Source organism: Genypterus blacodes, unplaced genomic scaffold (genome assembly GCF_046128005.1).
Source record: "Genypterus blacodes isolate CSIRO-AG114 ecotype Tasmania unplaced genomic scaffold, CSIRO-AGI_Gbla_v1 ptg000111l_1, whole genome shotgun sequence".
In the NCBI taxonomy this organism is placed as follows: domain Eukaryota; kingdom Metazoa; phylum Chordata; class Actinopteri; order Ophidiiformes; family Ophidiidae; genus Genypterus; species Genypterus blacodes.
This window is the reverse complement of record NW_027466915.1, coordinates 4,091,628-4,118,671: the sequence shown is the minus strand read 5'-3', so window position 1 is coordinate 4,118,671 and position 27,044 is coordinate 4,091,628. Positions and strand designations below refer to the sequence as shown.

At 42.6% G+C, this 27,044-nt stretch overlaps 2 protein-coding genes across 3 annotated transcripts in view; both read left to right on the top strand.

Annotated features, from left to right (window-relative positions):
• The window catches only part of sptbn4a (spectrin, beta, non-erythrocytic 4a), a 51,762-nt gene extending 31,217 nt beyond the window's left edge, over nt 1-20,545 (top strand). For both annotated transcript variants that reach the window (XM_076161462.1, XM_076161463.1), the window contains 18 exons: nt 4,778-5,041; nt 5,510-5,743; nt 5,965-6,054; nt 6,142-6,420; nt 6,517-6,647; nt 7,326-7,530; nt 8,390-8,635; nt 8,783-8,917; nt 9,386-9,627; nt 11,398-11,536; nt 11,998-12,082; nt 12,314-12,525; nt 12,887-14,301; nt 14,438-14,498; nt 14,584-14,849; nt 15,017-15,187; nt 15,455-15,497; nt 16,232-20,545. In XM_076161462.1, coding sequence (XP_076017577.1) covers nt 4,778-5,041; nt 5,510-5,743; nt 5,965-6,054; nt 6,142-6,420; nt 6,517-6,647; nt 7,326-7,530; nt 8,390-8,635; nt 8,783-8,917; nt 9,386-9,627; nt 11,398-11,536; nt 11,998-12,082; nt 12,314-12,525; nt 12,887-14,301; nt 14,438-14,498; nt 14,584-14,849; nt 15,017-15,187; nt 15,455-15,497; nt 16,232-16,531 — 4,518 coding nt within the window. In that variant the 3' untranslated portion in view covers nt 16,532-20,545. The remainder of the gene's footprint in view (nt 1-4,777; nt 5,042-5,509; nt 5,744-5,964; nt 6,055-6,141; nt 6,421-6,516; nt 6,648-7,325; nt 7,531-8,389; nt 8,636-8,782; nt 8,918-9,385; nt 9,628-11,397; nt 11,537-11,997; nt 12,083-12,313; nt 12,526-12,886; nt 14,302-14,437; nt 14,499-14,583; nt 14,850-15,016; nt 15,188-15,454; nt 15,498-16,231) is intronic.
• A 725-nt stretch (nt 20,546-21,270) lies between these two features.
• Nucleotides 21,271-26,962, top strand: micu2 (mitochondrial calcium uptake 2). The gene is made up of 12 exons (XM_076161232.1): nt 21,271-21,773; nt 22,671-22,800; nt 23,133-23,164; nt 23,265-23,340; nt 23,928-23,975; nt 24,212-24,294; nt 24,886-24,939; nt 25,029-25,126; nt 25,211-25,382; nt 25,477-25,585; nt 26,060-26,217; nt 26,391-26,962. Exons 1-12 carry the CDS (start codon nt 21,576-21,578, stop codon nt 26,490-26,492), a joined length of 1,260 nt encoding a protein of 419 aa, XP_076017347.1. The 5' UTR covers nt 21,271-21,575; the 3' UTR covers nt 26,493-26,962.
• Nucleotides 26,963-27,044: the final 82 nt, after the last annotated feature.

Genomic DNA, 27,044 nt, shown 5'->3' with positions numbered 1-27,044 from the left:
TATCCATGTTTGGCTGTCTGTGTGCCACAGACACAGATGGCCAATCACAACAGAGGAGGCCTTCAAGAGAAAGTGCATGTAATGACCTTTCTCACCAACGCTTTCACTGCACACACAACATGGGACTTAACATAACACAGGTTTTTACAATCAAATGGTCATAGTTTAATAATACATCACCATACACACACACACACACACACACACACACACACACTGGTGTATCTGTTATACAACAGAAGTGATCAGCTTGGACATTTCCATGGATGTTATCATTTTTATTTTACCTTTTAATTTATATAATGTAAGAGTAGCCACAACAAAATACATAGAATCATATTTTGGGTTTGGCTCAGCCTTATCCACCTCAGTTTTGCAGTCGCAACACAACTTTGGCATGTTTATTTTTTGGGAAGTGTCAACAATGTAGGGGTGGTGGCAGAGCGATCAAACTGGTCCATGGTAGCCATGGTGATGGCTTCTTCCCTGATGGTATGTGCACAGTGGTGCTTAATAGAGGGAGGCAGAAGTGTATCATTGTGCTTTTTATGCATTAAAGCTTTGAATATTTCATGATATAGACCTTAACTAAATGGAGAGCACAGAAATCAGTGTGATAATGTATGTCCCCTTTAAGGTTTAACTGGGCTCTGGTTAGTGGTGCTGGATACATTTGAATGTCGTCATATCAGGGTGATTCTCTTATGACAGAACAAACTGTGCAATGCAGCAGCCAACAAATTGCAGATTCAGATGGGCAGTTTATACTAAAATCTGATTGTAATTTATATGAAATTATATGACTCTTTACTGCAGCAACACAAACACAAAAATGCTCCAGATTATTTCAGTTCTCATGTTAGAGCCATCATGCCAGCTCACTGTATATGTCACTAATGTTGCTCACTGCATTTGTCTGTGGTTTCCTTTATTTTTCCTTTTGCATTTCATTCATATCTTCATCTTGACATGGTTGTATTGAATTGATATTTTAATTGAATTGAGTATTTAAAGCAAAAGGTAATTAGGCATTTTCAAAAAGAATTCCTGACGTTAGTATAATGGGTTTACTGAAAACTGTCGAAAGATTTGTTCGCAAGCTGTAAGTATACATTGTGGAACGGTTGTTTTGTCATCCCATAGATATCGGCCACAAGTTTAGACAAGTTAACAGATGACCACTAACCACAATAAAACACAGACCACTGTTAAGGCATAAACATAACGCATTACAACCAAAACAATAATTAGCAAGGTGGCATATAGTCATTACATTTTTACAAGCATTCAACTCCTGCATATTTCACTTTCAACTGCACTCATCAGTCTGAAGTCAGTGCTGCTTGTGGTGTTTGACCTCAGATAGGGAGACACTGTAATTGCAAATTAGACCACAATGGAAGAAGAATGTGGGATTCCCCTCTGTGGTCCATTTGTGAACATCGACATCTCTGTCCATTCAAGAAATTCAGAATTGTCCTAGTTAATGGATTTTGGCATAAAAAATGTTGAAAGATGAATAAAAACGGTTTAGGTACCAGTAATATTAAATATGAGAATACATAGTTATAGTAGTAAATAAGGAGCGAAGAGATGAGATGGTGGTTAGAGTGGCAGGGGTTACAATGAGGAGCATTTGTCACTTGATGAGTGATGGGCTTGGGATTGAAGCTCTTCTGAAGATGCATGTGAAAGTGAAGATATATATGACCTACTGGATGGCAGGAGATTAAAGAGATGGTTATTCGGCCTTTTGGACAGATAACAGGAATATGTTGGCCTGTCAGGAACTGTGGTTTCCTCTATAGCAGGAAATTGTAGGTTGCATTAAATGATCACTCCTGAGAGATCTGAAATTAATTGTGGTGTTCCGCAAGGCGTGTGCTATAATAACTATGTTGATGATACTACTGATTAGAGCACTGGACCTTCCATCCAGGTTCTGTGCCTCCATGTGTCAGTAGACTCTACCATGTGTGTTGTTTGCGATGACATCAATCATCATGTCGTTTTGCAAATTCTATGGTAGCTTTGAAGGCATGGCAGGGACACAGTCATGGGTGAAGCTTCAGTACAGGAGGGAGCTCAGTACCAGAGGTGCACAATTGTTCGGTATCAAGGTGAAGGATGAGTGCTTTTGTACTCCGATTGTCTCAGGAGTTAGCCTTTATCCATGGCTTCTCAAATCTTCAAGGAACCATCATTTGCAACTCTTTCCACGCATTTTAGGATGGTTTATGATTAGAATTTCTTTCCTGTCCATTGGTCCAGTACCACTTTATCTGTCTAGCTTTTAGGCAATCAAGATGAAATCTGTGTAACTATAGCACATTACAAATCATTCCCTTAGAGCCAAATTAGCTTTCTTGTGACCAAAGACCAAAACTCTCACAGGGTTGCTATGACCCATGTCTAGAACTTGTGTCCTGTGTCAGTGCTACTATTCACCATCATATATTTGTTTATTTATATAATGACACGTATCAAAGTACCGTCTGACAGAGCCGATGAAGATTTTGGTCTGCCATTCTCACTGTGTGACATCAAATGATTGTATTGACGTTGATCTGTATGAGTGAAGTACAACACGAAGTCAGAAAAAATATTCAAATGTTGACAAAATAAATAAGGCTGTAACAAATTACAAGAAAAGTAACATTGTCACACGCAACAGAAATATTAGATCCCATCTTTAGTTTTGATTCACTCAGGTAGGCCAGCGAAAGGCCTACTTATAAGGGATAATGAGAAACAATAAATTACAGATGTAGGTAAAATATGCTCCTGATTATTTGTGATATTAGTTGCAATAAAACTGTAAATGCTTTAGTAGCAGTATATCAATTTCATGTACTGTGGATATCTACAGATCTTTTTTTGAGATTGGCCATTCCAGTATAAAGTACATTGTGTGTAAAACAAGCCATTTTCTCTCCCACTATTTAACTAGGCTGTATCAGCATTACCAGAAATCCTGCAGAATTTGGCCACTCGTACCATAATCGCGTGATTCATATGAGGTAGCCATTAAAATATTGCACTGTGTCAGCAGTGACTACCCAGAATATTCCCTTCACAAATGCCCTTTGGATCCAACTGTGCCCATGCTCTAGCACAGCACAGCACAGCACAGCACAGTACACCCGCAGCCTGATTTCTGTTCCATAAACCTTTGATTCCTTTGCCTTTTTTCTTTACTCTGTCGTTCTCCTCCCCCTCTCTGATTTCTTCTCCCTCTGTGTGTGTGTCAGTAAAGCCAAGAGACAGAGAGCGAGGGAGGGAGAGAGAGACCTGCTTTCTGCTGGCTCTGCATTATGAGAGGGAGAGGGAGGCTGAAGAAAGATAGGAGCGAGAGAGGGATGTGAGAGAGTGAGCGCTAGCAGCAGTTAGAGCCTGTGCCAAGAGGAGGAATGCAGCACTGCATTATGAAAGCCACAGGATAGGTCCAGCTCTCTGTGCAAGATAATGGAGAGCAGCAGGATTTTAGGGAAAAAATCTGTCATATGCCTGATAATTACCAATACAAGCTAGAGTAAATAATGGATACAACATCCTCTATCATATTAAGGATGACAATTTGATAAAGGTGTCTTGACAGAAACGGCCATATTATCAGATGTTTTTACACATGTTTGCGATGTAAATGGACCTCGTGAGGCAGTAGGAGAGCAGGTCATACAAAGAAAACACGTCTCACTCCCGTGAGTCCGTGTATGGGAGGGGACTGGTAATGTTCTATTTCAAGGAACTGGAAAGAGTTTCTTCGACACAAAGGAAAATGCCACAGGCTTTGATCTCTCTGCATCATCTCATACACATCACGTTATGGGCAAAACCCAAGATTTAGGGGTGGGAAGAAGTGCGCAGGCAAAGGACAGAACAGGGGTTTGTTAGACTCACCATGCATGATTTTTAGGTCAGCCTTAGGCCAAACTTTGCTCTATACACCTGCCTCTTCACAAGCAGGGGGCTTCAGCTTTGGCACCGAGCTGTGTTCGTCCCAAACTACTCAACGCATCCCCAGAAAACAGGATGCTTGACATTTTATTTCAACAGTTTGCAGATGTAGCCATGTTCATATTTGAGTATAGAGTGATGCGCTAGTCACTAGTGGATCCTGTTGGGGATTTTAAAAGGCACTAGCACCTATGGTGTTGGAGGACATGTTTTTCATGTCTGTTGGTTGATTCGCTTTGTAGAATGGTGTTGAGTAGGATCTGGAGGGGGATCTGGGGGGATTTTTTAAAAGGATTTCATTGCAAGATCGAGTGATAACTACTGACGTTGTTTTCTTCAAACGTAATGCACCAATCTCAATTTTTATCTAGTGATGGGCTATGAATATATTTGGATAATGATCTGAACTTTGTAGTAGCGGTGTGTACTCTAGTTGCTTAAATGTTCATGATCTAAAAATCGTGACCAAGTTCGGTTTTCTGTATGATTGAATAGAAACCCAGTGTTCTGTATAGTAATTGTGCAGTTCATAGATTTGTGGTAACGGAATGAGTAACAGTCATCTCAGCCGATAAGAACCATCCCTTCAGCGAAAGTTGACATTAAAAGGAGTGTTCATGTATGAAGCCAAGAGCCACTCATCCAAGAAATGAGCTTGAAGCCATGATGATGAGTCCAAGAGCAAAAACGGAGGGAAACACTGACTTAAATAGTGGCTGTGTTGATAAATCTTACCTGAATTCATACGATGCTCTGACAGTGTGATTTACCATTTACTCTTCAGTCATCCCCAGCCTATCTTCCCGCTTCCTTTCTCCAGGAGGGTCAGGATCTGATCCAAGAGAAGCCAGAGCTGAGGCCAGTGGTGCAACAGAAGCTGGAAGAGATCAGGGAGTGCTGGTCCGACCTGGAGAGCACGACCAAGGCCAAGGCGCGGCAGCTCTTCGAGAACAACAAGCCCGAGCCCGCAGTAAAGAGCTACTCGGACCTTGACAGCCAGCTCTCCCACTTGGAGCAGCAGCCCCCCCAGCTGGAGCAGGCACACCATCTGCCCACCTTCAATGAACAGCTCCAGAAATTCCAAGTAGGTCCCAAGCCTCCTGAGGGTCTGTCACCAGTTCGGAGATTTATTCGTTTATGCTTTGTTGCTGCAAATAATTCCACTGGCTGAGTTAAAATCTCATTTTCTCAATCTCAATTCTATTGATTATTCCAATATTTATTATAATATTCACCTCAAATACTCTGCCTCTGAAAAATGCTTGTATAACTACACCTCTAATAGGCCTTGATATAGGTAATGCATTTGACATACTGTTTACTTCAGCTCATTGTGATTCAAGTAAATTTCCCCATCCCCAGTGTGTGTGTCCACAGCCAATATTGTTGCAGCATGTTGTTACGCATGAAGTTCAGTGGCATTAATAAATGCCATATGCTTTTTTTCTTAAAGCCGTTACATAACCCTGAAATGAAAGAAAATAGCTGATGTGCTGTGTGTGGCAATGCCTCATGTAGCTGTAACGTGACCTTTCTGTTCCCTCTGGTGCAGGCTATGGAGTCTCAGATTGGGGACTACTACAGGGATGTGGGAGACCTGGGAAGCTTGCAGGGGGTCTGTCTTCCCCAGCGCGGGCTGATGGCAGGAGACAAGGAAGGCGGTGAGCAGTCAGGCACGGTAGAGACCCGCATTGTCCGCCTCATTGAGCCCCTAAAGGAGAGACGCCGCATCCTGCTGGCTTCCAAAGAGATGCACCAAGTGGCCCAAGACCTGGAGGATGAGATAGTGAGTGGCCACTCTGAGCTTCCTGTGCTTTTGATAAATGCCTTCCTCAACCAGAATGTCTCCTTTTTAATACTCTCTTGTACAGCAGGCAGTGTTATGTTATCTTCTTTTATACGTTTACTTCACATAGTAATCACAGTAATCTTCCCCATGATGTCCAGTGAAGCCCGACACATGACCCCGATCCAGAATGTAATAATTTGAATGCGAATTCTTTATAGCTTTGGATTCAGGAGAGGCTTCCCTTGGCCTCCTCCAAGGATTATGGGAACAACCTCCAAAGTGTACAGCAGCATGTCAAAAAGAACCAGGTGAGTGTCATGTTCTATATTCTTACACTTCCTATCATTTTAACCAAATTGAATTATCCTGAGCCCCGCCTCTGGTTGCTATTTCAGACTCTCCAGAGAGAGCTGACAGGGCGGCGAGCACGTGTGGAGGAGGTTCTGGACCGTGCAGGGATTATTGCTTCGCTGCGAACTCCCGAGGTGGAATTTGTGCGTGAAGGGGCGGGGCATGTGCGTCAGTTGTGGGAGGTGCTGCGGCTGGAGACGGATAGGAGGTCGGTGATGCTGGACGCTACACTGCAGGCTCAGCAGTACTACACTGAGGCAGCTAAGGTGGAGTCCTGGCTGTCAGGACAAAAGCTACATCTGGTCACTGAAGAGAAAGGCACGGTACGTACAACCCTGACATTTCTACAGACATTTTGTTCGCAAGTGATATGAGTACATATGAGACCGATATCCTAATAGTGTTCCCATATTTCTCAGGATGAGACGAGCACTCTGCAGCTGTTGAAGGCTCATCTGGCCCTGGAGCAAACGGTGGAGACTTATGCAGAGACAGTTGGCATGCTATCCCAGCAATGCCAGCGTTTACTGGAACTGGGACACCCAGAAAGGTGTGGACTGGACTCCCCCCCCCGCCCCACACACACACACACACACACACACACACACACACACACACACATGGATCGTTGTTCGTGGGAGCAGACCCTGATGTACCATGGATGCCTTTTGTAGCCATACACACGTGTAGCAGAGTTAAGAAAATCTATGAACAGAAAACAAACAATGAGCTTAATGTTTATTTAATGAACTTAACTTACAAGTAAGTAGAAAAATATAGGCATCTCCTGCACCTCAGCTGTGCCTCAACTGTGTGAGAGGAGTTGTGTCCTCTCCTGTGCATGACACACATGATTGACACTTGTTCCGAGATGCATTAAAAGGTGCAAGAGAGACTTGATTCTTTTTCACAGAGTGCTCTGTTTACAGATTCCTATAAGGATTTAATGAGGATCTCAGCTATTTAAAAACAACATATTACCAACTGTAGCTGCACAGACAGACAACAGGTTTTCACTCTGTGGAAAAGTGGGAAGGCAGATCAATGTGTCTTTTTGTTTTTTTCTGCATTGGAGCTATTAGTTAAGTATGTCCAAAACATTTTAATTAGTAGTCAGTGAGAGAGGATGCTTGTACCAAATTTAGCCATAGAATAGTCTGGTGGGTCAGTTACAGGGAATGCATTGTTTTCTCATCATGGGCTGTCGTCTTCCCTCTCCTTCAAACAGCGAGCAGCTCACCAAGCAACAGACCCACATAGACCGGCTGTATGTGTCTCTCAAGGACATGGTGGAGCACAGAAAGATGAAGTTGGAGCAGCAGTACTGGCTCTATCAGCTCAACAAGGAGGTGGAGCAGTTAGAGAAGTGGATCACCGAGCGCGAGGTGGTGGCAAGTTCCACCGAGCTGGGCCACGACCTCGAGGATGTCACGGTCAGTGCTCGGATGAACAGAAACTGCCTCAGTGCGTGCGATTTATGAGCCAACCCCATAAACCAGTGATCATATAACTACTGTATATGAGACATTTTACATTAGAAAAAATATATATATACTAATAATTTAATCATGTTGGGATATTATGTTTTTACTACTTGTGACCTATTGCCCAGATTCTTTTTAAAAACCTCTAAAAACACGGATAGGTAAATCGCACATGCTTTAAATTAAATACAAATATAAATAAAGATATTCCAAGAATTAGAGAAAATGAAACAAAAGACTAAGCTTACTTTGATAGTCTCATGATCACTAATTGCAGTGTCTCATATAGAACAGGACCAGATATTAAAGGGGCACTCTCTGTCTCTGGGCACACACACAAGATTGACCTCTATGATGCTACGAAGGTTACTTCCAGTGTGTGGTAGACATAAAAGACAGAAAACCTTCAGCCACTCCTGCATGGTGCCCTCTGCTGCTACCAAAGCTTATAGCAGTAAACAAAATGTGATGTGTAAAATTAGTGAGGTCCATCTTGGGTCATGATTGAGATACGCATTTAATACGTATGCCTTATCTCAAGATAGGATAATTAAATGACTGTCCTATACTCATTAAACAATTACAACAGAGGAATATGTAAACAAGAGGATTATTGAGACATTTATTGTCATCAGTGGCTAAAATTATTTTCCAAGTATGGAAACACTTCTGACCGGCAACATAACATAACATAGGCGTTAAAGTATAAAGCAGCAGGGCTATTTGATTACATTACACAGATCACACAAAGGTTCATGTTGCTATGTCTACCTGTTTTCGGTATTGTGTGGGGTCGTGTGTGTTCCAGGTGCTTCAGGAGACATTCACAAAGTTTGCCACAGATACCAACAACAAGGGCCTGCAGCGAATGGAGCAGGTGAATAAAATGGTGAATGAGATGATCGACTGTGGCCATTCGGACGCAGCCACCATTGCTGAGTGGAAGGACGGACTGAACGAGTCTTGGGCTGACCTCCTGGAACTGATGGAGACTCGCAGACAGATGCTGGCAGCATCACACCAGCTGCACAAATTCTTTACCGACTGCAAAGAGGTACAAGCAAGAGGTGTATCGGCCTATGATACAAACTGAACTATGAACCGTGTTCTTCGTTGCCATCTTACAGGTTGACAGTCTGGTCATTACGTGTGGCTTCTATTTTTACAGTCCTCGTGATGACGATGCTGTCCTGTGTTGTAGGTCTTGGCTCAGATTGCAGGAAAGATGAAACAGCTGCCAGAGGTGAGGGCGTGCCAAGCCAGCATCGCCAATCCAGCCACCCTGCAGAGACTCATGCACTCCTTTGAGCACGCCCTTCAACTGTTAGTCGCACAGGCAAGTTCACTCTAAGCACATTTGACACACACACATAGCATCACAGTAACTAAATCATAAGACTACACTCGTGTGTTACTTGAGTTAAACTGCACCTTTGATACCTTTGACACATTCGCTCTAATTAAACTTAAATGTTTCTTAATTGAAGCCATGTTAATGTAGAATGTGTAGTTAATATTCCAATTCCCTTTGACTTTGCATTTACTGTTCAAAATTTTAAACATACAACTTTGATACTGCATTTGTCACAGCTCTTGACAATTCTTGATTCTTGTCATAATGTCCTCTGAGGTATTGATATTAATGTATGTGTGGCCACTGAAGGTCACTGCAAAGGAAAAAATGGTCACTGCATATAAAAATGACAACAACTAAACACTTTAACACAGGGAGCATACTGATACTGATCATAGTGCTGTGACACCCATGAACCCATCATCTCAAAATCATCCCATCTCGCTGCAGGTACGGCAGCTGCAGGAAAATGCTGCACAGCTGAGGACCATCTATGCTGGGGAGAAAGCTGAGGCCATCATGGTGAAAGAGCAGGAAGTGATGGAGGCCTGGAAGGACCTGCTGAGTTCTTGCGAGGCCAGTCGAGTCCAGGTCACTTCGGTAACGGACAAGGTGCAGTTCTTCTCAGTGGTTCGAGAGAACCTAATGTGGATGGAGGGCATCATGGGCCAGATCAGATGGGATGAGCCCAGGTAAGGCTGCAGCCATCTCCTTGTGCAGCAGTACTTTACCTTTGCTCTTCAGTGTAAAAATCTGTTGTATATGTTTGCCACTTTCAGAGGCTCTTTTTTGGGCCTAACTGTTGAGCTACAAGTTCATCACTAAGTTGATTTAAATTAGGCTGGCATATGATCTTGACCAAATTTCACATGGCGCCTGTCAGTCATGTCTTTATGTGGTTTATGTCGTGGCACGTCTTGCTTCCTCTTCAGCATAAATGTGTTACTTCTTGGGTAATCCTGGCAAGCACTGGCAAAAAGTGTTTGTCATGTGCAGGACAAGGCTTGGTAACTTTCCTATAAAAGTTTAATAATAATTAGAAAAATTTATGAAGTCAAGATTACTGTCAAAAAACTCTCCCTTTCAATGTTGCTTAGAATCTAAAAGTAGCCTCAAACTCCTCAAGTGATATTATCCAAATTAACCAAAGTTACAATAGTGATGTCATACAAACTAACAGTTACCACAATGATGATATAGGTCTTTTCTTGTACAGAAAGGACCTTATATCTCTATACACTGAAATTATTACTTTCTCGCCATACACTTGGATGGAGATGGTTGACCAGCTGTTGAATGCTATAGAACACAGGTGTCAAATTTGAGGCCCGCAGGCTTTGGCCCTCCACATCATTTTATGTGGCCTGTGAGAGCAAAATAAACATCTATGCCACTTTGTCCATAAACTACGTTTCCCACAACGCATATCGATTTTGTGACACGTGAAGTGACGGCATCCCGCAGCGTTTTCACATCAGCGTCAGATCAGCGTTTAACAAAGGTGATTTTCCGAGGATAGAGTCTCTGATATTTTAGTAAATGATTCTTTCATGTAATCTCAGTCTGTGAACGGCTTTCTGTGCATTACGATCTTCTCAAATCAGTCTTCTTGATCGATGCTCTCCCCAGCTTTCCACAGCAGTATCCAAATGGCTCTTTTATACGTTTATATCTGCTTTGTACTTTTCAGTAAATGCTGTGTGTTTGTTCTGGAAATGTCTTTGAACATTTTGACTTTTCCTTCTCTTATTTATTATAATTTTTATTTAATTTCTCTCCATACAGCAAGCACATTATTATTAATAACTATTATTTCTCTCCTGTATTGTTGTCAGTGAAAGCAAATTGTAACTGTCCAGGCAGAATTAAACCATGTTCCTCCAAGACTTTTTTGGACAACGGATAGTGAGTCAGTTCAGTTCACATTTCTACACAGATGTGGAAATGTATGTACATTTAAAATCATTTCTAGGTCTTGACAAGTTGTTTTATACAGTATATACCTTATTGTTATTATTGTTTATTGTTGCACTATTTGCACTTATTTTACTTAGGAAATCAGGTTGTGCACAATATGTTTTGTAAATAGATAGTTACTGTAAATAGAAGTTAACATTTGCAGTATGAACTTGTACCTCTTTGCACTAAAACAAAGGGAAAACTTGGAGTTGTCCATTTATAGGTTATTATGCTATGATTTTCAAATTTAATTTGGGGTCGTAGTTGAAAATGCAGATTGCTTCTGAGTGTGGTGCAGTCAAGGGCAGCCTCAGAGTGGGAAAACTGATTTGCCAAATTAAACATTAGCTTGTGAAATCCGTGTAACCATCTTCGCTCAGGGGGGAGCACTGTAAACATGTGTGTGAAGTATAAAGCTAATATTATTTTACTATAGATAGAAATATATCCTAATAGTGTTTTTTGGTTAACAATTGTTTTTTGGCTGATGACTTCTTCCTCAGAGATGTGTCAGCTCTGGAGGTCATGGTGAAGCATCACCAGGAGCTGAAAGCCAAAATAGATGGGCGCAGCAAGACCATCCAGCAGTGTGCAGATCTAGGCAAGATCCTGCTGGCTGCAGGCAATCATGCAGCTGAGGAGGTCAGTTTAACACTCCAACACAAGCACTAAATAACACATACATACATACATACATACACACACACACACACACACACACACACACACACACACACACATACACACATACACACATACATACATACATACATACACACATACATACATACATACACACACATACACACATACACACACACATACACACACACATACACACACACATACATACATACATACATACATACATACATACACTCGTACACACATACATACATACATACATACATACATACATACATACATACATACATACATACATACATGCATACATGCATACACACATACACACATACATACATACATACATACATACATACATACATACATACATGCCATAAAATAATACATAAAACCCATACAATGACTTGACTGATACAGCAATATATTGTTGTAGTCATGACTGCAATCTGTTACAACAGATTAAAGAGAAGTTGGAAAGTCTTCTGGCTAAGCAGAAGGATCTTGCTGAAAAATGGGACAAACATCAGGAAAAGCTACAACGCAGTGAGTATCAGACGAGCCATACTTCACTCAGGAATATGCTACATGTCAAAGCAGGTCTATTGGGTCCAGTTATGTGTATGCAGAATCCTCTATGAATCCATGACCCTTTCTGGATGATATGCACATTCAAGCTATGACCCTGGCCGGGAAATTCACAGAACACAGATTTTTCCTGAATTAAAATGTGCTCACTGCACATGGTGACGGGCAATTTGCTTTCTGTCCCTTCAGAGCAGGAAATGTTCCAGTTTGCCCAAGAGACTGTGAAGGCAGAAGCCTGGCTGAAGGCCAAGGAGCCACTGATCACCTCCAAAGAACCAGCGGGAGGAGAGGCCCAGGCCCAGACAGACGAGGTTGAACAGCTCATCCTTCGCCATGAGGCCTTCCGCAAGGCTGCTGTAACCTGGAAAGAACGCTTCAGCTCCCTACGCCAGCTTTCCGCAGTAAGCTTAACTATAGATGAATGTTTGGTCAGTATGGTAGAGTCACGATTTATTGCTGCCACAGAAAAAATGACCTTGGATTATTAGATTGGCTTAGCAGGCATGAGCGCATGCCATAAGCTTGCATCATAATGGGCTTAAATCTGGCTGATGACATTTACTGCATGTCACTCACTCTACACCAAACTCCTGTCATGTTCAAAATTTAGCATTCAATGAATCAGATATACAACTATTTTGAAATGACCAAAACATTCCTGACAATTAGTTGTATTTCTGCTTTCTTGATTCTACCTTTGAATTGTGCTTATAATTTGGTTCCATGTCATGCTGTTAGTTATTTAAACTACCTACCTTTTAGGCTGAGAAGAAAAAAGAGGAAGAGAAAAAGACACCACTCTCCTGCCGGAGGATGTTCCCATTGTCTTGTCTGACTCCCAGTGTTCCCTCAACTAGTGCTACCTCATCTTTTCTGAGGCAGACTGTACAAGCGCATGTAGACGCCAAACCTATTCAGACCAGTCTGGACCTCGGTGCGACACCTGCAACCCAGAGATTGTCCTCAACCCTATCCAGCTACAATCCAGTTCTAAATGGATCAGGCTACCATGGACTGGAGCAACAAAGCAGCGGGAAGTTGATGAGTTCCGCCTTCCTCGGGATGAACAACCAGGTAGCTGGAGCGGGAAATGACTCCGGTTTCTCAGCGCTGACCTCCCACAGTGGTGGAGACACTTCAACGTACCTTGGGATGAACCATCAAACTGGTGGGAGTGCAGAGAGCTCTGGTTACTTTGGACAAACTTCTGGCAACTCCATGCAAAACCATCAAGGCTGCGGTAGGTTAGGAAGTTCGGGTAACTTAGCTCACCAACAAAGCACCACAGGTACTGGAACCACAAGCTTTCTACCACAACAGCAGAATTTGGGCAGTACCGGATATTTGGCACAACCACAAAATATTGGAAGTTCCGCATACTTGGGACAACCTAATTTAGGAAGCTCTGGGTATTTGGCACAACAGCCTAATATGGGAAGTTCTGGGTATTTGGCACAGCAGCCCAATATGGGAAGTTCTGGGTATTTGGCTCAGCAGGCTAATATGGGAAGCTCTGGGTATTTGGCTCAGCAGGCTAATATGGGAAGTTCTGGGTATTTGGCTCAGCAGGCTAATATGGGAAGTTCAGGATTTCTAGCGCAGAATTTTCAAAGCACTGGGGGGTTGGGTAGCTCAAGCTATCTGGCACAAAATCACTACAGCAGTGGAAGTCTGGGTAGTTCAGGTTACCTGGCGGCTCAGAGTGGTGGTATCATGGATCCTAAGATGGCATATGCATGGCAGCACCTGAAGGCCGACTTCATGCAGCCGAGGATCAATCACATCCACAAGGCCGTAAACCCCCTCCTAGAAGCCAGCAGAATTCAGAGGGAACAGTTTGGGGACATCCCAATGGCAGACACCATGGGTCCAGAGTCGGGGCTGGAACTCCTCCATGGCCGTCTCCAGAGAGATCCCCGGGGCAGTCGCTCTGACCCCCAAATGGACCATCTGAGGCGAGAGAGGGAGTACAAGCTCGGCAGGCAGACCTCCAGCGAACAGGAGATCCAAGCCCGGCTGAATGAGCTGCCGATGATCGTACGCCAGGAGCGCCACCGAAGGCGTCTGGAAAGGCAGTCATCCAGTGAACAGGAGGGGAACGGCAAGCCAAGGCTGCAGAGACAAGACTCAAGTGACCTGGAAGGTTACATCAAGGAAAGCTCTGACAATCGCTCAGGGTAAGTCACCTCATGTTGGCCAAATTTAGACAATTGTTACATATTTGTCTTTTGTTCAATGTGATCCAACTGTTGCTTTAATGTCACATTCTGAATTTGTGTCCTGTTTGGGTTTCTCATATCTTGTTTCCTGCAGGGACAAGAAATCTACTATGGCTGAGATTGTAGAACAAGCCCAAGAGAAAGAGGCAGCACAAGTGAGTGAGCTTACATGAAGCATATTCCAATGATGTTGCACAGGTTCATGTTTCCTTGTATCACATTGTCCTCTGCTTCTCCCAGGCACGAGGAGAGCCTTACCGGCCTACTAGCAGTCTCTCAGCACCTGTTACACGTTACGATGGACGTCCTCGTGCCCGAGACCGCCCCAAACCGAGGCGAAGGCCCCGTCCAAAAGAGCCCGAGGAGCCACGCCGCTCTCGCTCGGCCCCAGCAACTGGTGCCGCGACTCCCCAGCTGCCCTCACACACTGCCCAAAACGAAGGCTTCCTCTACCGCAAGAAGGCAACCACCTCCGACCTAGAAGTCCAGCAGAGGAGCCCCAACAGGTACAAACGCTTACAGAACAGGGTTAGGGTTACATACAACATACAACAAGAGCAGTTTACAGTGACCAAAATTGCAACTCCAAAGTCAACCAAAGGAAAGCATGTAGTCAATTACCTTTTCTTCCACATTCTATCATTGTATTTCTTTTGCCATTCTGCCCTTCCAGTAAGTCCTGGGTGAATGTATATTGCGTGTTGAAAGAGGGATTGCTGACTTTCTATAAAGATCCTCGGAACCTGACCATAACTTATAACGAAGAGCCTCCCGTTGACCTCAGCAACTGCACATTTGACGCTTCAAAGGGGTACAAGAAGAAGAAAAATGTCTTCATTCTCCAGTAAGCAGTTTGTTATTATGGCAAATCTCATGGTGTTAATTGAAACTCTTCATGGGTTCAACGTGTGTTTCTTTACTATTAGAATAAGAAGAAGTTATATCATCTCATTTCTTCAGCAGATGCATTATTTCAGTGGTTCCCAAACTTTTTCTTTCGCGCCCTCCTTTTTTTAGATCTGAAGTTTTCCCCCCCCCCACTTTGGGAACCACTGCATTATTAAATGTTGGTAAAGAACTGACATTGTCCTTTGCTTTTTGTCTGCTACAGATGTAGCGATGGGAACAACTTTGTATTCCACGCAAGGGATGAGGTAAGAACACCTGAGTCACATCACCTTTTAGATGGATTTCTACCTTATGCAAACATCAGACATTGAATCCATTTTGACAGTTTATTTAATCCTGATATAGTCGATAGCATAACCTTGAACCTTTGTACTGAAACTGCATGGACCTCCACTTTTCCCTACTGTGCTCGAGTAATTTCTGATCGCCATAAAATTCTTCATTGGAAGAACCTTGGTCCCTGCTCTGTTAATGCTGCATTGGTCACCTTCACATTTAGGGCCTTTTTGCCTCTGTACAGGTTTGAGTTGTGTTCATCTTCCCCCCTTGGTTAGACAATTATTCTGGTCTGGACAGAAATATCCACACCCTGACCATTTTGAGATGTTCTGAAGCTGTCGAACTGTCCAGGACCATATAGTGCTCGGTGCATGAGGTTAAGTAAAACCTTTGAATGCAAAAGAAAATTGATGAAAAAGTTGTCACATTACTGATTAACATGAAGAATACATGAATGTAGTATGTGCTCCACTCACAACATTCTGGCCAAATGATGACTACTAAGAAATTCCTACTACGTGTTGTCACTCATGGGATGTTATGTTAAACCAAACTTGAACCATGAGTAAACTTGAACTATTACTGACCATCACATTTAGATTGGTAAGATGATAGATCACAAAATAGAAATTCAAAGAGGCAGAACCCTGACGTTGACACATGAAGACACAACCAGTTTGTCTCCCCATGGTTTCTCTAGGAGGACCTGAAGAACTGGACTTCAAATGTCTCCACCTGTATATCGGAGCACGAGGAGCTCGGCAAGTGGGACAAGCCAGGCACCTCGACAACGGATGCCGACCCCTCGGAGAGGAAGGAGAGGTCAGAGGGCGACGCAGATGCCAGGTCAGAGAGATCTGAGCTTGTTGAAGGGGAGGAGAGGTCCGAGAAGGAGAGATCAGAGAAAGGGGACGGATCTGAGAAGTTAGACACGTCCGAGATTGCCGACAAGGTAGATGGCGGGGCGGGGGGCTCCAGCACGTCTGGAAAGAGCAAATGAGGAGTCTCTGTGTTTTAACTTTACCCACTGACATGAAACATAGGAGGTGGTGGGTGGGAGGGGTGGATGGAGAGCATGTGCAGCGAGGTTTGCAGATCCTCAGTCCTTCCCTCCCACAGAGCTGGAACACTTTGAGGCCACGGTCCTTGGACTGACTATTGTAACTGTGACAGACTAATCTCTCAGCCCCTCCCCTTCACCCCGGCAATACATCAGTGCTTGCATTGTGCCACCTGCTGGTAGATAGGAGGTTGGCAGAGACGGACAGACTCCAAGTGGCCCCAGGAATTAGTCACTCTCACGTCCCATTGTTGATCATTAATCTCTTGGATCCACAGCATCTTTCTGTATGTATCTTTGACTGACGATGTAATGCTCTGTCTCTCTAGACAACCCCAGAGGTGTTGAATGAAATGTTTCACAAGATTAAAAAAAAAAAAGTAGAAGTTTTTTTGAAGCAATATACTTTTTTATTTTAATTCTCTTTGTTAGAGAAAGAAAAGGGGACAAGGAAACCAGAACTAGTTGCAAATGTGAAAGCTAAGATTTGTCAAATTCACTTAAGCTTATTCCAGGCAGTTGTGCACCTGAAACACCTGACACATCTGTATACTAATCATAACGCCATTTAATCCCATCACATGGCTCGCTTTGAAAGATGCTTATATAATGGAATGCTGGTGTTACCCACCTGAGTTGAGTGGTGTCAATTAATACACATTTCGCCAATTTATTTGAGTTATTATTACTATTATTGTTATTATTATTATTTAGTCCACACTGGCCCATGTTGAGAAAAGAGCTTTCCATTCAATTCTGACAAATCTGTTACCCCCAAAGTGGAAATGCTCAAAGTAACACTAATGTGTCACAACGCCTTTGTATACATTACAAATCAGACGACTGCATGAAATAGTCTGTTAGTGCACCTGTTAAACTTATGCCTTTATTTTTATGTTCTGTTTGTGGCAGTACTGGAATTGCAATAATTTAACGCGAGTGGGGAAAATGTCATGGTCCACTTGTCAAAATCCAGAGGTAAGTTTTATATTTAAAAAAAAAAGGATCTTCTATCCACAGTAAGCATGTGAAAAGGGAGGCGTGTCTGAGAAAACAGACTCCTCCTTGATGTGTAAGATGAATGAATAAGTCAAATGGCCCCTCTGCTGTTTGTATTGTATACATGCAATATATTTTCAACAGATTGTAACTGTTTCAGCGGTGAAATGCTCGATCACAACAAGAGTTTGTGGTGCCCAAAATTGAAACAATTCACTTCGAGTTAAACACTCTCGCACCCTGTGTCTTTCGTTGGAACGTCCAAACCGATTGGAATCTCTCTTTGTCAAAGGCAACAGTCAATGTACAACTGTCATGATTCAAGTCATGAAATGTATATATCTATCTTTGTATGTATACCAATAAATCCTGTGCTCTAATAAAAACAATACTCTGAACTGAACTGGGTAAAAATTAAAACATTTGTATTAATCCGCATAACTCGAATAAAAAGAATCATCACTCAAATATATTAACGTTTATTCCATTTAAATGAAAAATATGCAAATTAGGAGTCACTATTAAATATTATAGTGTATATAAGTACACCAATATCTAGTTGTATTAAGCACCTTTTACCAGGGAAGAGCAGCAGGACATACTGTAGGTATTCTTGTTGTATTTTTATACGCGCATCATTTATTCATATAGGGCTGCTATCAAATTCAGGTGTCGCCCCCTGCAGCCCCAATACAAACTTGTAATATTAGCTGATTGAGTAGTCAGTGTGTCTGTGAGAGGTGTGCTAAATTTATGTATAAAATAATCAACTAGCCTGAGCAGCTCAGTACACGCTGCTCTGGATATTCGAACTGCTGGTGATGGAAGTTTTGGCAAAGCAACACATCGAAAACTGCTGTGACCACAGTGATGAACAGGGATTCATCCGCTTATTGGTTACGGTGATTATTCTACGCATTGAAGTTAAATGTTCCTTAAAGGGGGACTCCATCGATTGGTATTCCACATCGCATTCAGTCTGTCGGTGAGTAGCACCGGTTACTTTTGTGGAAATGGCAGGTCGCTGTGCAAAGTCAGAGAAAGGGAAAGTTGGTGGAGTCTCCCTTTACTGTCATTCACACGTGGCCAAAGCAGAGGCTGAAATGTCTTGTTGGTTGTAACAGTGTGTTTCCATTTTCTGTCCCATCAGCTGTGTAAAACTTCTTAACAGTCTTCCTTTTTTTAATCAAAACACCAAAAGTTTGTTTCCAGTGGACTTGTGATTCAGCTGACTTGAGGATTGTAGTGACAGCGTGTCTGTCGGCATTACTGCAGCCTTCAAATGAACTGGATAAGAACCGATAAGCTATGTTATGATGTAAATGTTACTTTGGGTTTGTCACTTCACATATCGTTTGAACATAAGTGCCATGTCATGCAGTTTGATGAAAAAGTGGAATAGAGGAGAAAACAATGGGTAGATAATGTCTCATTGTACTTGATGCTGACGGTGAGCCTGTCATTGCAATACATTTTTATCATTGAAATAGGAGCTATAGTATTTTCATGTGGCTGTAACTGTTCTGATAACTCATTGCTCATGGCAGATATTTAGCCTGCATCACCATGTGCATTTTAAGTGTTTCCCTCCCATCACTTTTATGAAACACAGGGGAGTTTTCCACTCTGTTATAAGTAATGGTCTCAATTTAAATAGGCAGCATAAACCCTGACTGAAGAAAAAAAATATTGTGCAAACTTTGTTTCCTTCATTGATGGTCTTACAGTGTGTAATGTCTTTGTTACCTTACATTACAACTTGCTGCTATGACATTAAATAAACCTCCAAACTTGCTGATGCAAAACCTGACTTGGACTTGATGTGGACGCGTCTCACATTCACACACGTTCCTCAGATAGAATTCCACACTTTTCTACACTTTTCTCCAAAACTCTTATGATCCATGATTAGAAGGTGAAAACATCAACATTGTTATCGTGCAGCAGCATTTACTAAGAGTGATTTCTGCATGATCTATGCCAGTGGTTCTCAAAGCATGGTACGTATAGCACTGGTGATACTAGAAGCACCCCTGGGTGGGTGCTATGCCATAAGACTGGATGTTTCTGCAGTCAATCAGAATCATTTCAATCTAACCAAACTCATTGTGGCAACTTATTCACAAATAGTTATCGTCAATTTTGCTCAACTTTCCCATGTGCTCACTATAAGTTTACGTCCTATGTGGGTATCATTAACGTTTAGTGCTCATACTGTAAAAAAAAAACAGAACTTGGTATCAGTACAGCACACACGCACATACGTTGTCTAGGTGATACATAGATGTTTGCTCAAAGTTTGAGAACCACTGTTCTATGCTAAAAAGCCCCTCGGTGCTTCAGACCCTCTGGAATGCGTTAGGAGTCACACCTAAAGGCACTCAACTGGCTAAAAACATTGAATGTCTTTTCTAGTTTCATCAGAAGAGATTCTTAGTGTCCTCCACACCTTGAATGTTTAGCGCCCCCTAGAGATGACAGAAGACCGAGCTCACATACTGCAACACTGAATCATTGGTGGAAATCAACTGAAGGGCTTTTTCTTTTCCAAACTGTGTTATGTCAAAAGGTGATCTGAATGCTTTCAGATCAATATGCTTGCTTCTGTACATACAGTAATTGGTTCAATACCAACATTTTTATGCTGTGTTTATGGCTTTCTTATAGCAACATATGAAATGCTGAATCCCACCGGAGCTACATGCAGTTTTGAATAAAAACGTGAGTGGAAATGTGAATACTTAATGTGGGAGGAACAAAAAAAAGGTTCATGCAACTTTTGTTTTGCACTAAAGTATCGTCCCATGCACAGTGTAAAACATTAGTGGTGATGCAGGGTCTTCTCTATTATAAAAGACATACATGTATACAGTATTGCACAAAGTCTGCACAACTTGATGTATGTTTAAAAGAATGTACATTTTAATTCTGAATTGTTTCTTGAATTGACTAACATTTGCCAATATCTGTCTGTGGAAAAATGAAATATGGTACTGTCTCATAAAATCTGTTCATCCCTTAATTTTGCCATTGTCGTTTTTCCCCTCCGTTGCTTAAAGCACAAATTAATAATCGATGCTTGTTGATAGTTTGACAGCAAGGTTTAACACTATTTAAAGTAAAGAGAGAGAGAGAACTCTCAAGATGCATTAACTGATTGGATGAAGGATCCATTGATTTGATAATACTGTTCAGGTTTTGCCCAAAATAAATTATTCTGGCATTTTCTAAATACATGTTTCATTATCAAATAGGTTCTACAGCTGTAGTGTTGTATCATACTCCCTATACCAAACCATAGGACCAAATTGATGATTGCCTATTATGGGATGCTTGATAAAGATAAATTCTGATTTTAAGCAGACTTTGTATGAATACTTTGTGCGGTTTCATGTCATGTCAGATTACAAAAACTCTGAACCATACACTGCAACAGAATCTGTAAAGATCTGTGTGACCTCAGAAGTTCAGAAGCACAATGTCATATTATCATAACTCAGTACATAAGACCATTTATATTCAATGTTTAAGGAATGTTTAAGGGTTTGTTCAGTTTTTACCCAAACGTTCTGCTGGCTAGTGCTAGTGGCCACAAACACTGTAAACTGATGTGACACGCGCCTCCTAGTGGTGGGAATAAGCTGGTGGAAGAGGGTTCACACCATTCCCCGATTCCTACAGCACCTAAATGGTCGCCATTTTGGAGTGGTAATCAAAATGAGACAGATAAAACAAACTATAATAAGGAGAGTGTATACAGTCGATACATCATGTTGATCTTTGTTGTGATCTAACACTACAATATCGCGCAACATCAGACTGTAAACATATTTTAAGTGAGGATATAAGACATTGAAGGGTTCACTTTTTACAGGAAATAAACAGATTCTGGGAGTTTCGAGGCGCACGTGAAGGCAACATTTCACTGTGAGGAATGTTCGCTCAACAAGAAGAAGAAGCACTGGTTGGTTGAAGTTTCCTGAAAATGGCCAGCTGGGTGAGACTCTCGGCTGTTCTGAGGGGTTTTGTGAAGAGTCCTCGGTCTCTGGGAGGTTTGGGGCTGCGCCGAGCTGTCAGCGCAGGAGTTTGGGGCTCTGTTATTGGGTCTGGAGCCATTTGTTATTATCAGTATCATGCAAACAGAGGGACGCTGCCATTCGCCGTGCATGCCGACACGCAAGAAGTAAGTAACTTCATTAATGTGACTCCAAACAGGACTATAACAAACTTTTTAAACTCTTAACCGAGTTATTCGACTAATGGTCTGTAATAACTGTACCAGAACACTTACTATGTGTTTGTCTGGAGTGTTCAAAAAATGTTTACTTTGTTGGGTGTAGCTTCATTCTAGCTAATCTACGTCTATAGAAGGACCCAACCGAGATTAAGCAACATTATGAGTTTCAACACTTCTTGTTTGCGGTGCGTTTTCATCGATACATTAGTGTTACGGTACTGAGTTGTATTGTTTCTTTAAGATTGGAAATGAAATGAAATGAATTGTATAACCTGCTTATGATTGGTGGTGGTAAATATGGCAAGAAGTTGAATTCAAAGTATCGGTGTCAAGTTAGAGAAGTGACCTTTACACATGGAAAAGGGCGTTAACGTGCAGCCGAGCGGATTTATCAACAATGAACGTCCCCCAGCTGTGCCGCAGGAGAAGGCAAGACTGAGAACAACTGTCCTGCAGCTGTCAGATGATACAGATGTGCTGCCCTCATCACGCAGCTTCAGGATTTCCCCTTAACACATCTGTGAGGGGTCACTTTTTGTAGGAAACAAACAGACACTCGGAGTTTCGAGAGGCACGCGAAGGCAACATTGCAGTGTGAGGAGAAGCACAGGTTGAAATTTCTTGAAAGCCCAAACAACAATAACCTTTAATTAACTTTCAAGGACTGTTGATAAAGTGTGAGGTTGCGTCACCCTGGGAGGGATTTGAACCCACACACTCAGCATTTTTGTTAGGCCAGAGTTCTTTGTGATGAAGTCCTGCGAGCTAATCTGATTCATTTAAGAAAGGGAGGCGTGTCTGTCTTATCTCATTGCTCTTGTTTAAATTTTTTGTGTCCCTCAGGAAAGAGCACCTCCTCCAATGTCTGCCAGAAAGATGCGTTTCAACCAGTTTGCCTCAGTCACCTATGAACAGGAGCCGTACATGACCCCAAGAGACTTCCTGTTCTCTGTCATGCTGGAGAATGTGGACCGTAAGCAGCGCCGGTGTTCTCAGGGCTTAGACTAGAGTGTGAAGTGTTGTATTGGTATTTTAAAAAGAGATCAATTAGATCAGCGTTAGTCAGGATTTGGAAGTTGTGTGCAAATTTACAACCTAATTCAAATGCAGTCTAAATATCCACAATTATATCACACTGCAGACCACAGTTGAAGGTAATCAGAAGGTTTGTGATGAGGTCATATTCAATATTTTGCTTCATTTCCTTTGTAGAGTTTCACTTATGCATAGGATCATAGGTCATAGTGCTTCTGTCTCTTTCACTTTGTAATCGTGACTCAGACATTTTCTTTTCTTCCCATGTAGGAAAGCTGCTAAAGAAGCATTTAACACAAGAGGTTTGTTGACATTCATTGTGTTGTGGTTCTGGGCCTTTTAAAGAACGCTTGTGAAGCTCACAGCTGTGATCTTTTCTCCTCTGGGTGTTTGTTTGTGCAGGAGGTTAATAAGATGCTGCTAGCTGCTTCAAAAGCAAAGGCTGGAAATAGTCTGTTCAGAAACTTAGGGGATGATGGTAAGTCAGTATTAGTAGCACACACACACACACACACATACACACACACAAGCAAGGCCCTAGGTGGCAGTTAGGAGGCCCTTATCTGAGTTCACACACGGCGTCTGAATGTTCCTCAAACATGTGATTCCTCTTTGATTCCTCATTGGTTAGTAGGTGAAGGAGGCAGCGGCCGGCTTCCAGAGGAGCTCACCTGCTGTTTGGTGCCTCACTCACCTCACACACACACACACACCTGGGCCCAAATGTTGGTACAGGCAAATCAACCTGAACCCTGCTTTGTTTGTGTTTGGCGTGGTTTATGCACACGGCTGTGTAAAGATGACTAAGCGCTCTCTCAGCAGTCACACTCGCACAAAACGACTTAACCACTTTAGAATACAGTTGAAGAGTTCAGATATTATTATCAATTGTGGAAATGAATCGGTATGCGTCCGCTGCTTGGAAACCAGATTGTCCTTGCTGACTCACCAGAGACAAAATACACACACATGACATGAGTGATCTGATTGATGTGCTGCTGGGCCTCATGTTGACGATGATGAATTTGCCTTGTTACCCAGCATGCATTGCTTTGTGTGTTGCAGGGCTGATCTCCTACACCGAGTATCTGTTCCTGCTCACCATCCTCACCAGTGAGTAGCTTGTGCACTCCCACATGTTGCTGCTTGAGCTTTATCAGGTCGTTGTGTCTGCGAGTGGCTCTGCTCCTGATTTTGTCTGAGTTTGGACTTTCTCCGAGCGTCGCACACCTGCATCTGTTAGAGTCTAACCAGCAGCCGCACTGTGCCGACCCTACTAACCACATTTACTGTTTCATGTCACATCCTGATCATATCATACATGAAATAACAATGCATTGCTATTTCAGAGCCTCGCACAGGATTTCATATAGCTTTCAAAATGCTTGATGTTGATGGCAATGAGCATGTGGACAAAAAAGAGTTTCTCAAGGTAAGAGATGTTGCTCATCATGATAGCTGTCTGATAATATAGGAGATTTTGATCATATTCATAATGCACATATCGAATTATAGTTTTTAATGTTTTGGGCTACTACTGGTCACTTCTTAGTTTTAATTAGAAGACTCAATTACAAACTCCAGCAAACGTCATTCATTCTGCTACAACAAAAAGTCTTTCAAATGCTCAATTGTCACTTTTAATGCTGCTTCAAGCGCCGATGCCGACACAGTGGTGAGTATAGATGCACGTGGGGGGTGTGTGGGGACACACACACACACACACACACACACACACACACACACACACACATCTAGCTGCTCAAATCAGTTTCATGGGTCATGTGCTTGCATCCCTGCAGGTGGAGTCGTTCAGTCAGGTTGCATTTCTCATTCGACAGCATGTTAGCACTGCACCTTGGGGAGTGTTGCATAAGTATTAAAGGAGAAATCAGCCCCATATTATCAGTTCTTCACATGAATTCTACTGTGCAGCTGCAAATGAGACGAATGTGTGCTTATATGTCGACACATCACATTTTATGTCGCCTACTAAATGTCATTTAATGTTTTGTTCCCAAAGCTGAAGAAAATCCTTGGGAAAAGTAAATTCAGGCAATCCAAGGACGGCTCAGAGGTGCGTAATCACATAAAGATCTGACAGTGCAGCGTTGCATGATGGGACATGATAATCAGAGCGTGTTGAAACTGGGCGTGTTGTTCCAGAGGCCGGCTGAGGAGGGGGATGGCGTCAACACCTCGCTGCAGGCCTACTTCTTTGGCAAGAACGGAGAAAACAAGTTGCAGTATCAGGACTTTCTCAAGTATACAAGTCTTACTAAATCCATTCACATCTCAGAGATTTGTGGTTTTTCTCTCGGATGTTGACTTCATTTTTCTGGTCAAAGGTTCATGGAGGACCTGCAGGCTGAAGTCCAGGAGATGGAGTTCCTGCAGTTCTCCAAAGGTATGGACACCATGCGGAGCGAAGACTTTGCGGAGTGGCTGCTGCACTACACCAACGAGGCAGACAACGATGTCTACTGGGAAAACATGAGGAAGAAGATCCCCGCCGGCAGGGTAGGAGCTCGAGGGGCGTCACGGCAACCAACAATCCATTAAAGAAGCGTGTTGCACTGAAGATGACCCCTGATATTTCTTTCCCCCCTCACAGAGCATCACATTCGATGAGTTCAAAGCCTTCTGCCTTTTCACCAACAATTTGGAGGATTTTGCCTTTTCGGTGAAAATGGTCAGCGAGGCAAACCGACCCATCGGGATGAGTAAGAGCCTGTTCACACTCTCTACTCTGATTGAAGCTAAATTATACACGGCTGCACTTGAGGATTATTTTTTAACGAGTAATCTACAGACGTTTTTTTCGATTAGTCAATTAATCTATAGATTATATTTATTACGCCATATAGCAAATATTTCAGCAAAATTAATATCAAACTTATCTCATCAGTATTTCACAATGCTTCACATTTTGCGCTGCGATCACCCGGTCTGACGGGCGGATTATAATCAGGGTAGAATTATGTATATCTAAACACCATCCTCAGCCCAAATAGACTGTCTCTCTTACACATGGACACAGTTGATGCAGATAAAGACGGAGGTATAGATTGTGTTTGTGTGTTAATAGGTCTTTCCCCATATTTCTATGTTAATCCCCCTAAAAATGAATCATCTGGAGTAAAACACGCAGGTTCACTTGTCTGTGTTTCGTCTTCTCTTCCTTCTCCTTGTTGCAGCCCAGTTTAAACGCGCGGTGAGGATCGCCACCGGCCACAACCTCTCTGAGAACGTGCTGGACACCGTATTCAAACTCTTCGACATGGACGGAGACAACTGCCTGAGCCACAAGGAGTTTGTGGCTGTGATGAATGACAGAGTCCTGCGGGGCCTGAAGGTGAGAACTTTGTCCCCCCTGAGCTTTTATATATCGGCGTAGGCGGGCGCCAAAAATAGCACAACTCAACTTTCCCCTCCCCCTTAAGCAGCAGGTGAGGCTCTTAAATTGATTTTTCCAACTACGTGAAGAATTGCGCAGCTGTTGACTCGACAGACCTGTTCTGTCCTCAGGTGCAGCCTCAGCGCGGCATCGCCGGATACTGGAAATGTGTGAAGCGAGAGACCCTGAAGGGGGCGCAGGAGGCCCTGAGGGACAGCGGCTGCCCCATTTGAGGCTTTGTGGGATTTCAGGACGCTTCATCTGCTTCATGATGCGTTTGGTGGTTTGAAAAAAAAAAAATGGGGGGGAAATGTAAATGTGATAAAGGATTGACACCACTTCATGTACATAGTGTTTACACATCAGCGTGTATCAGTTTGGTGTTTACAGCATATCAACTTCTCTCTGAACAATGTTTGGGTGCAGTGTGCCAGGATTTGTGCTTCATTAAAGGTCGACTCCACCAATTTTACACCTAAAATTCAGTTCAGCTTCAGCATTGACAGCTGCCGGCGCCAACTCTGGTCCCGGGAACCGTTAAACTCAGTGGGTTCCTCCTTTGGCTGGTCACATTTTGTAGATCATTTGCACCACACATAAGCAGCATGTTTACTAACCCGGGTCCCTGTGGTTTGGGTGTGACATTTCTATGCACTCTCAAAGATCTTTACTTTTGAGATTTTTCAAATAAAGTTTGATACAACATTGTCTTCATGTGTCCTGCATTCACAGCTGAAATGTCATTTTCCCAATCAGTGGCCAAATAAAACAGCGCTTAATAATAA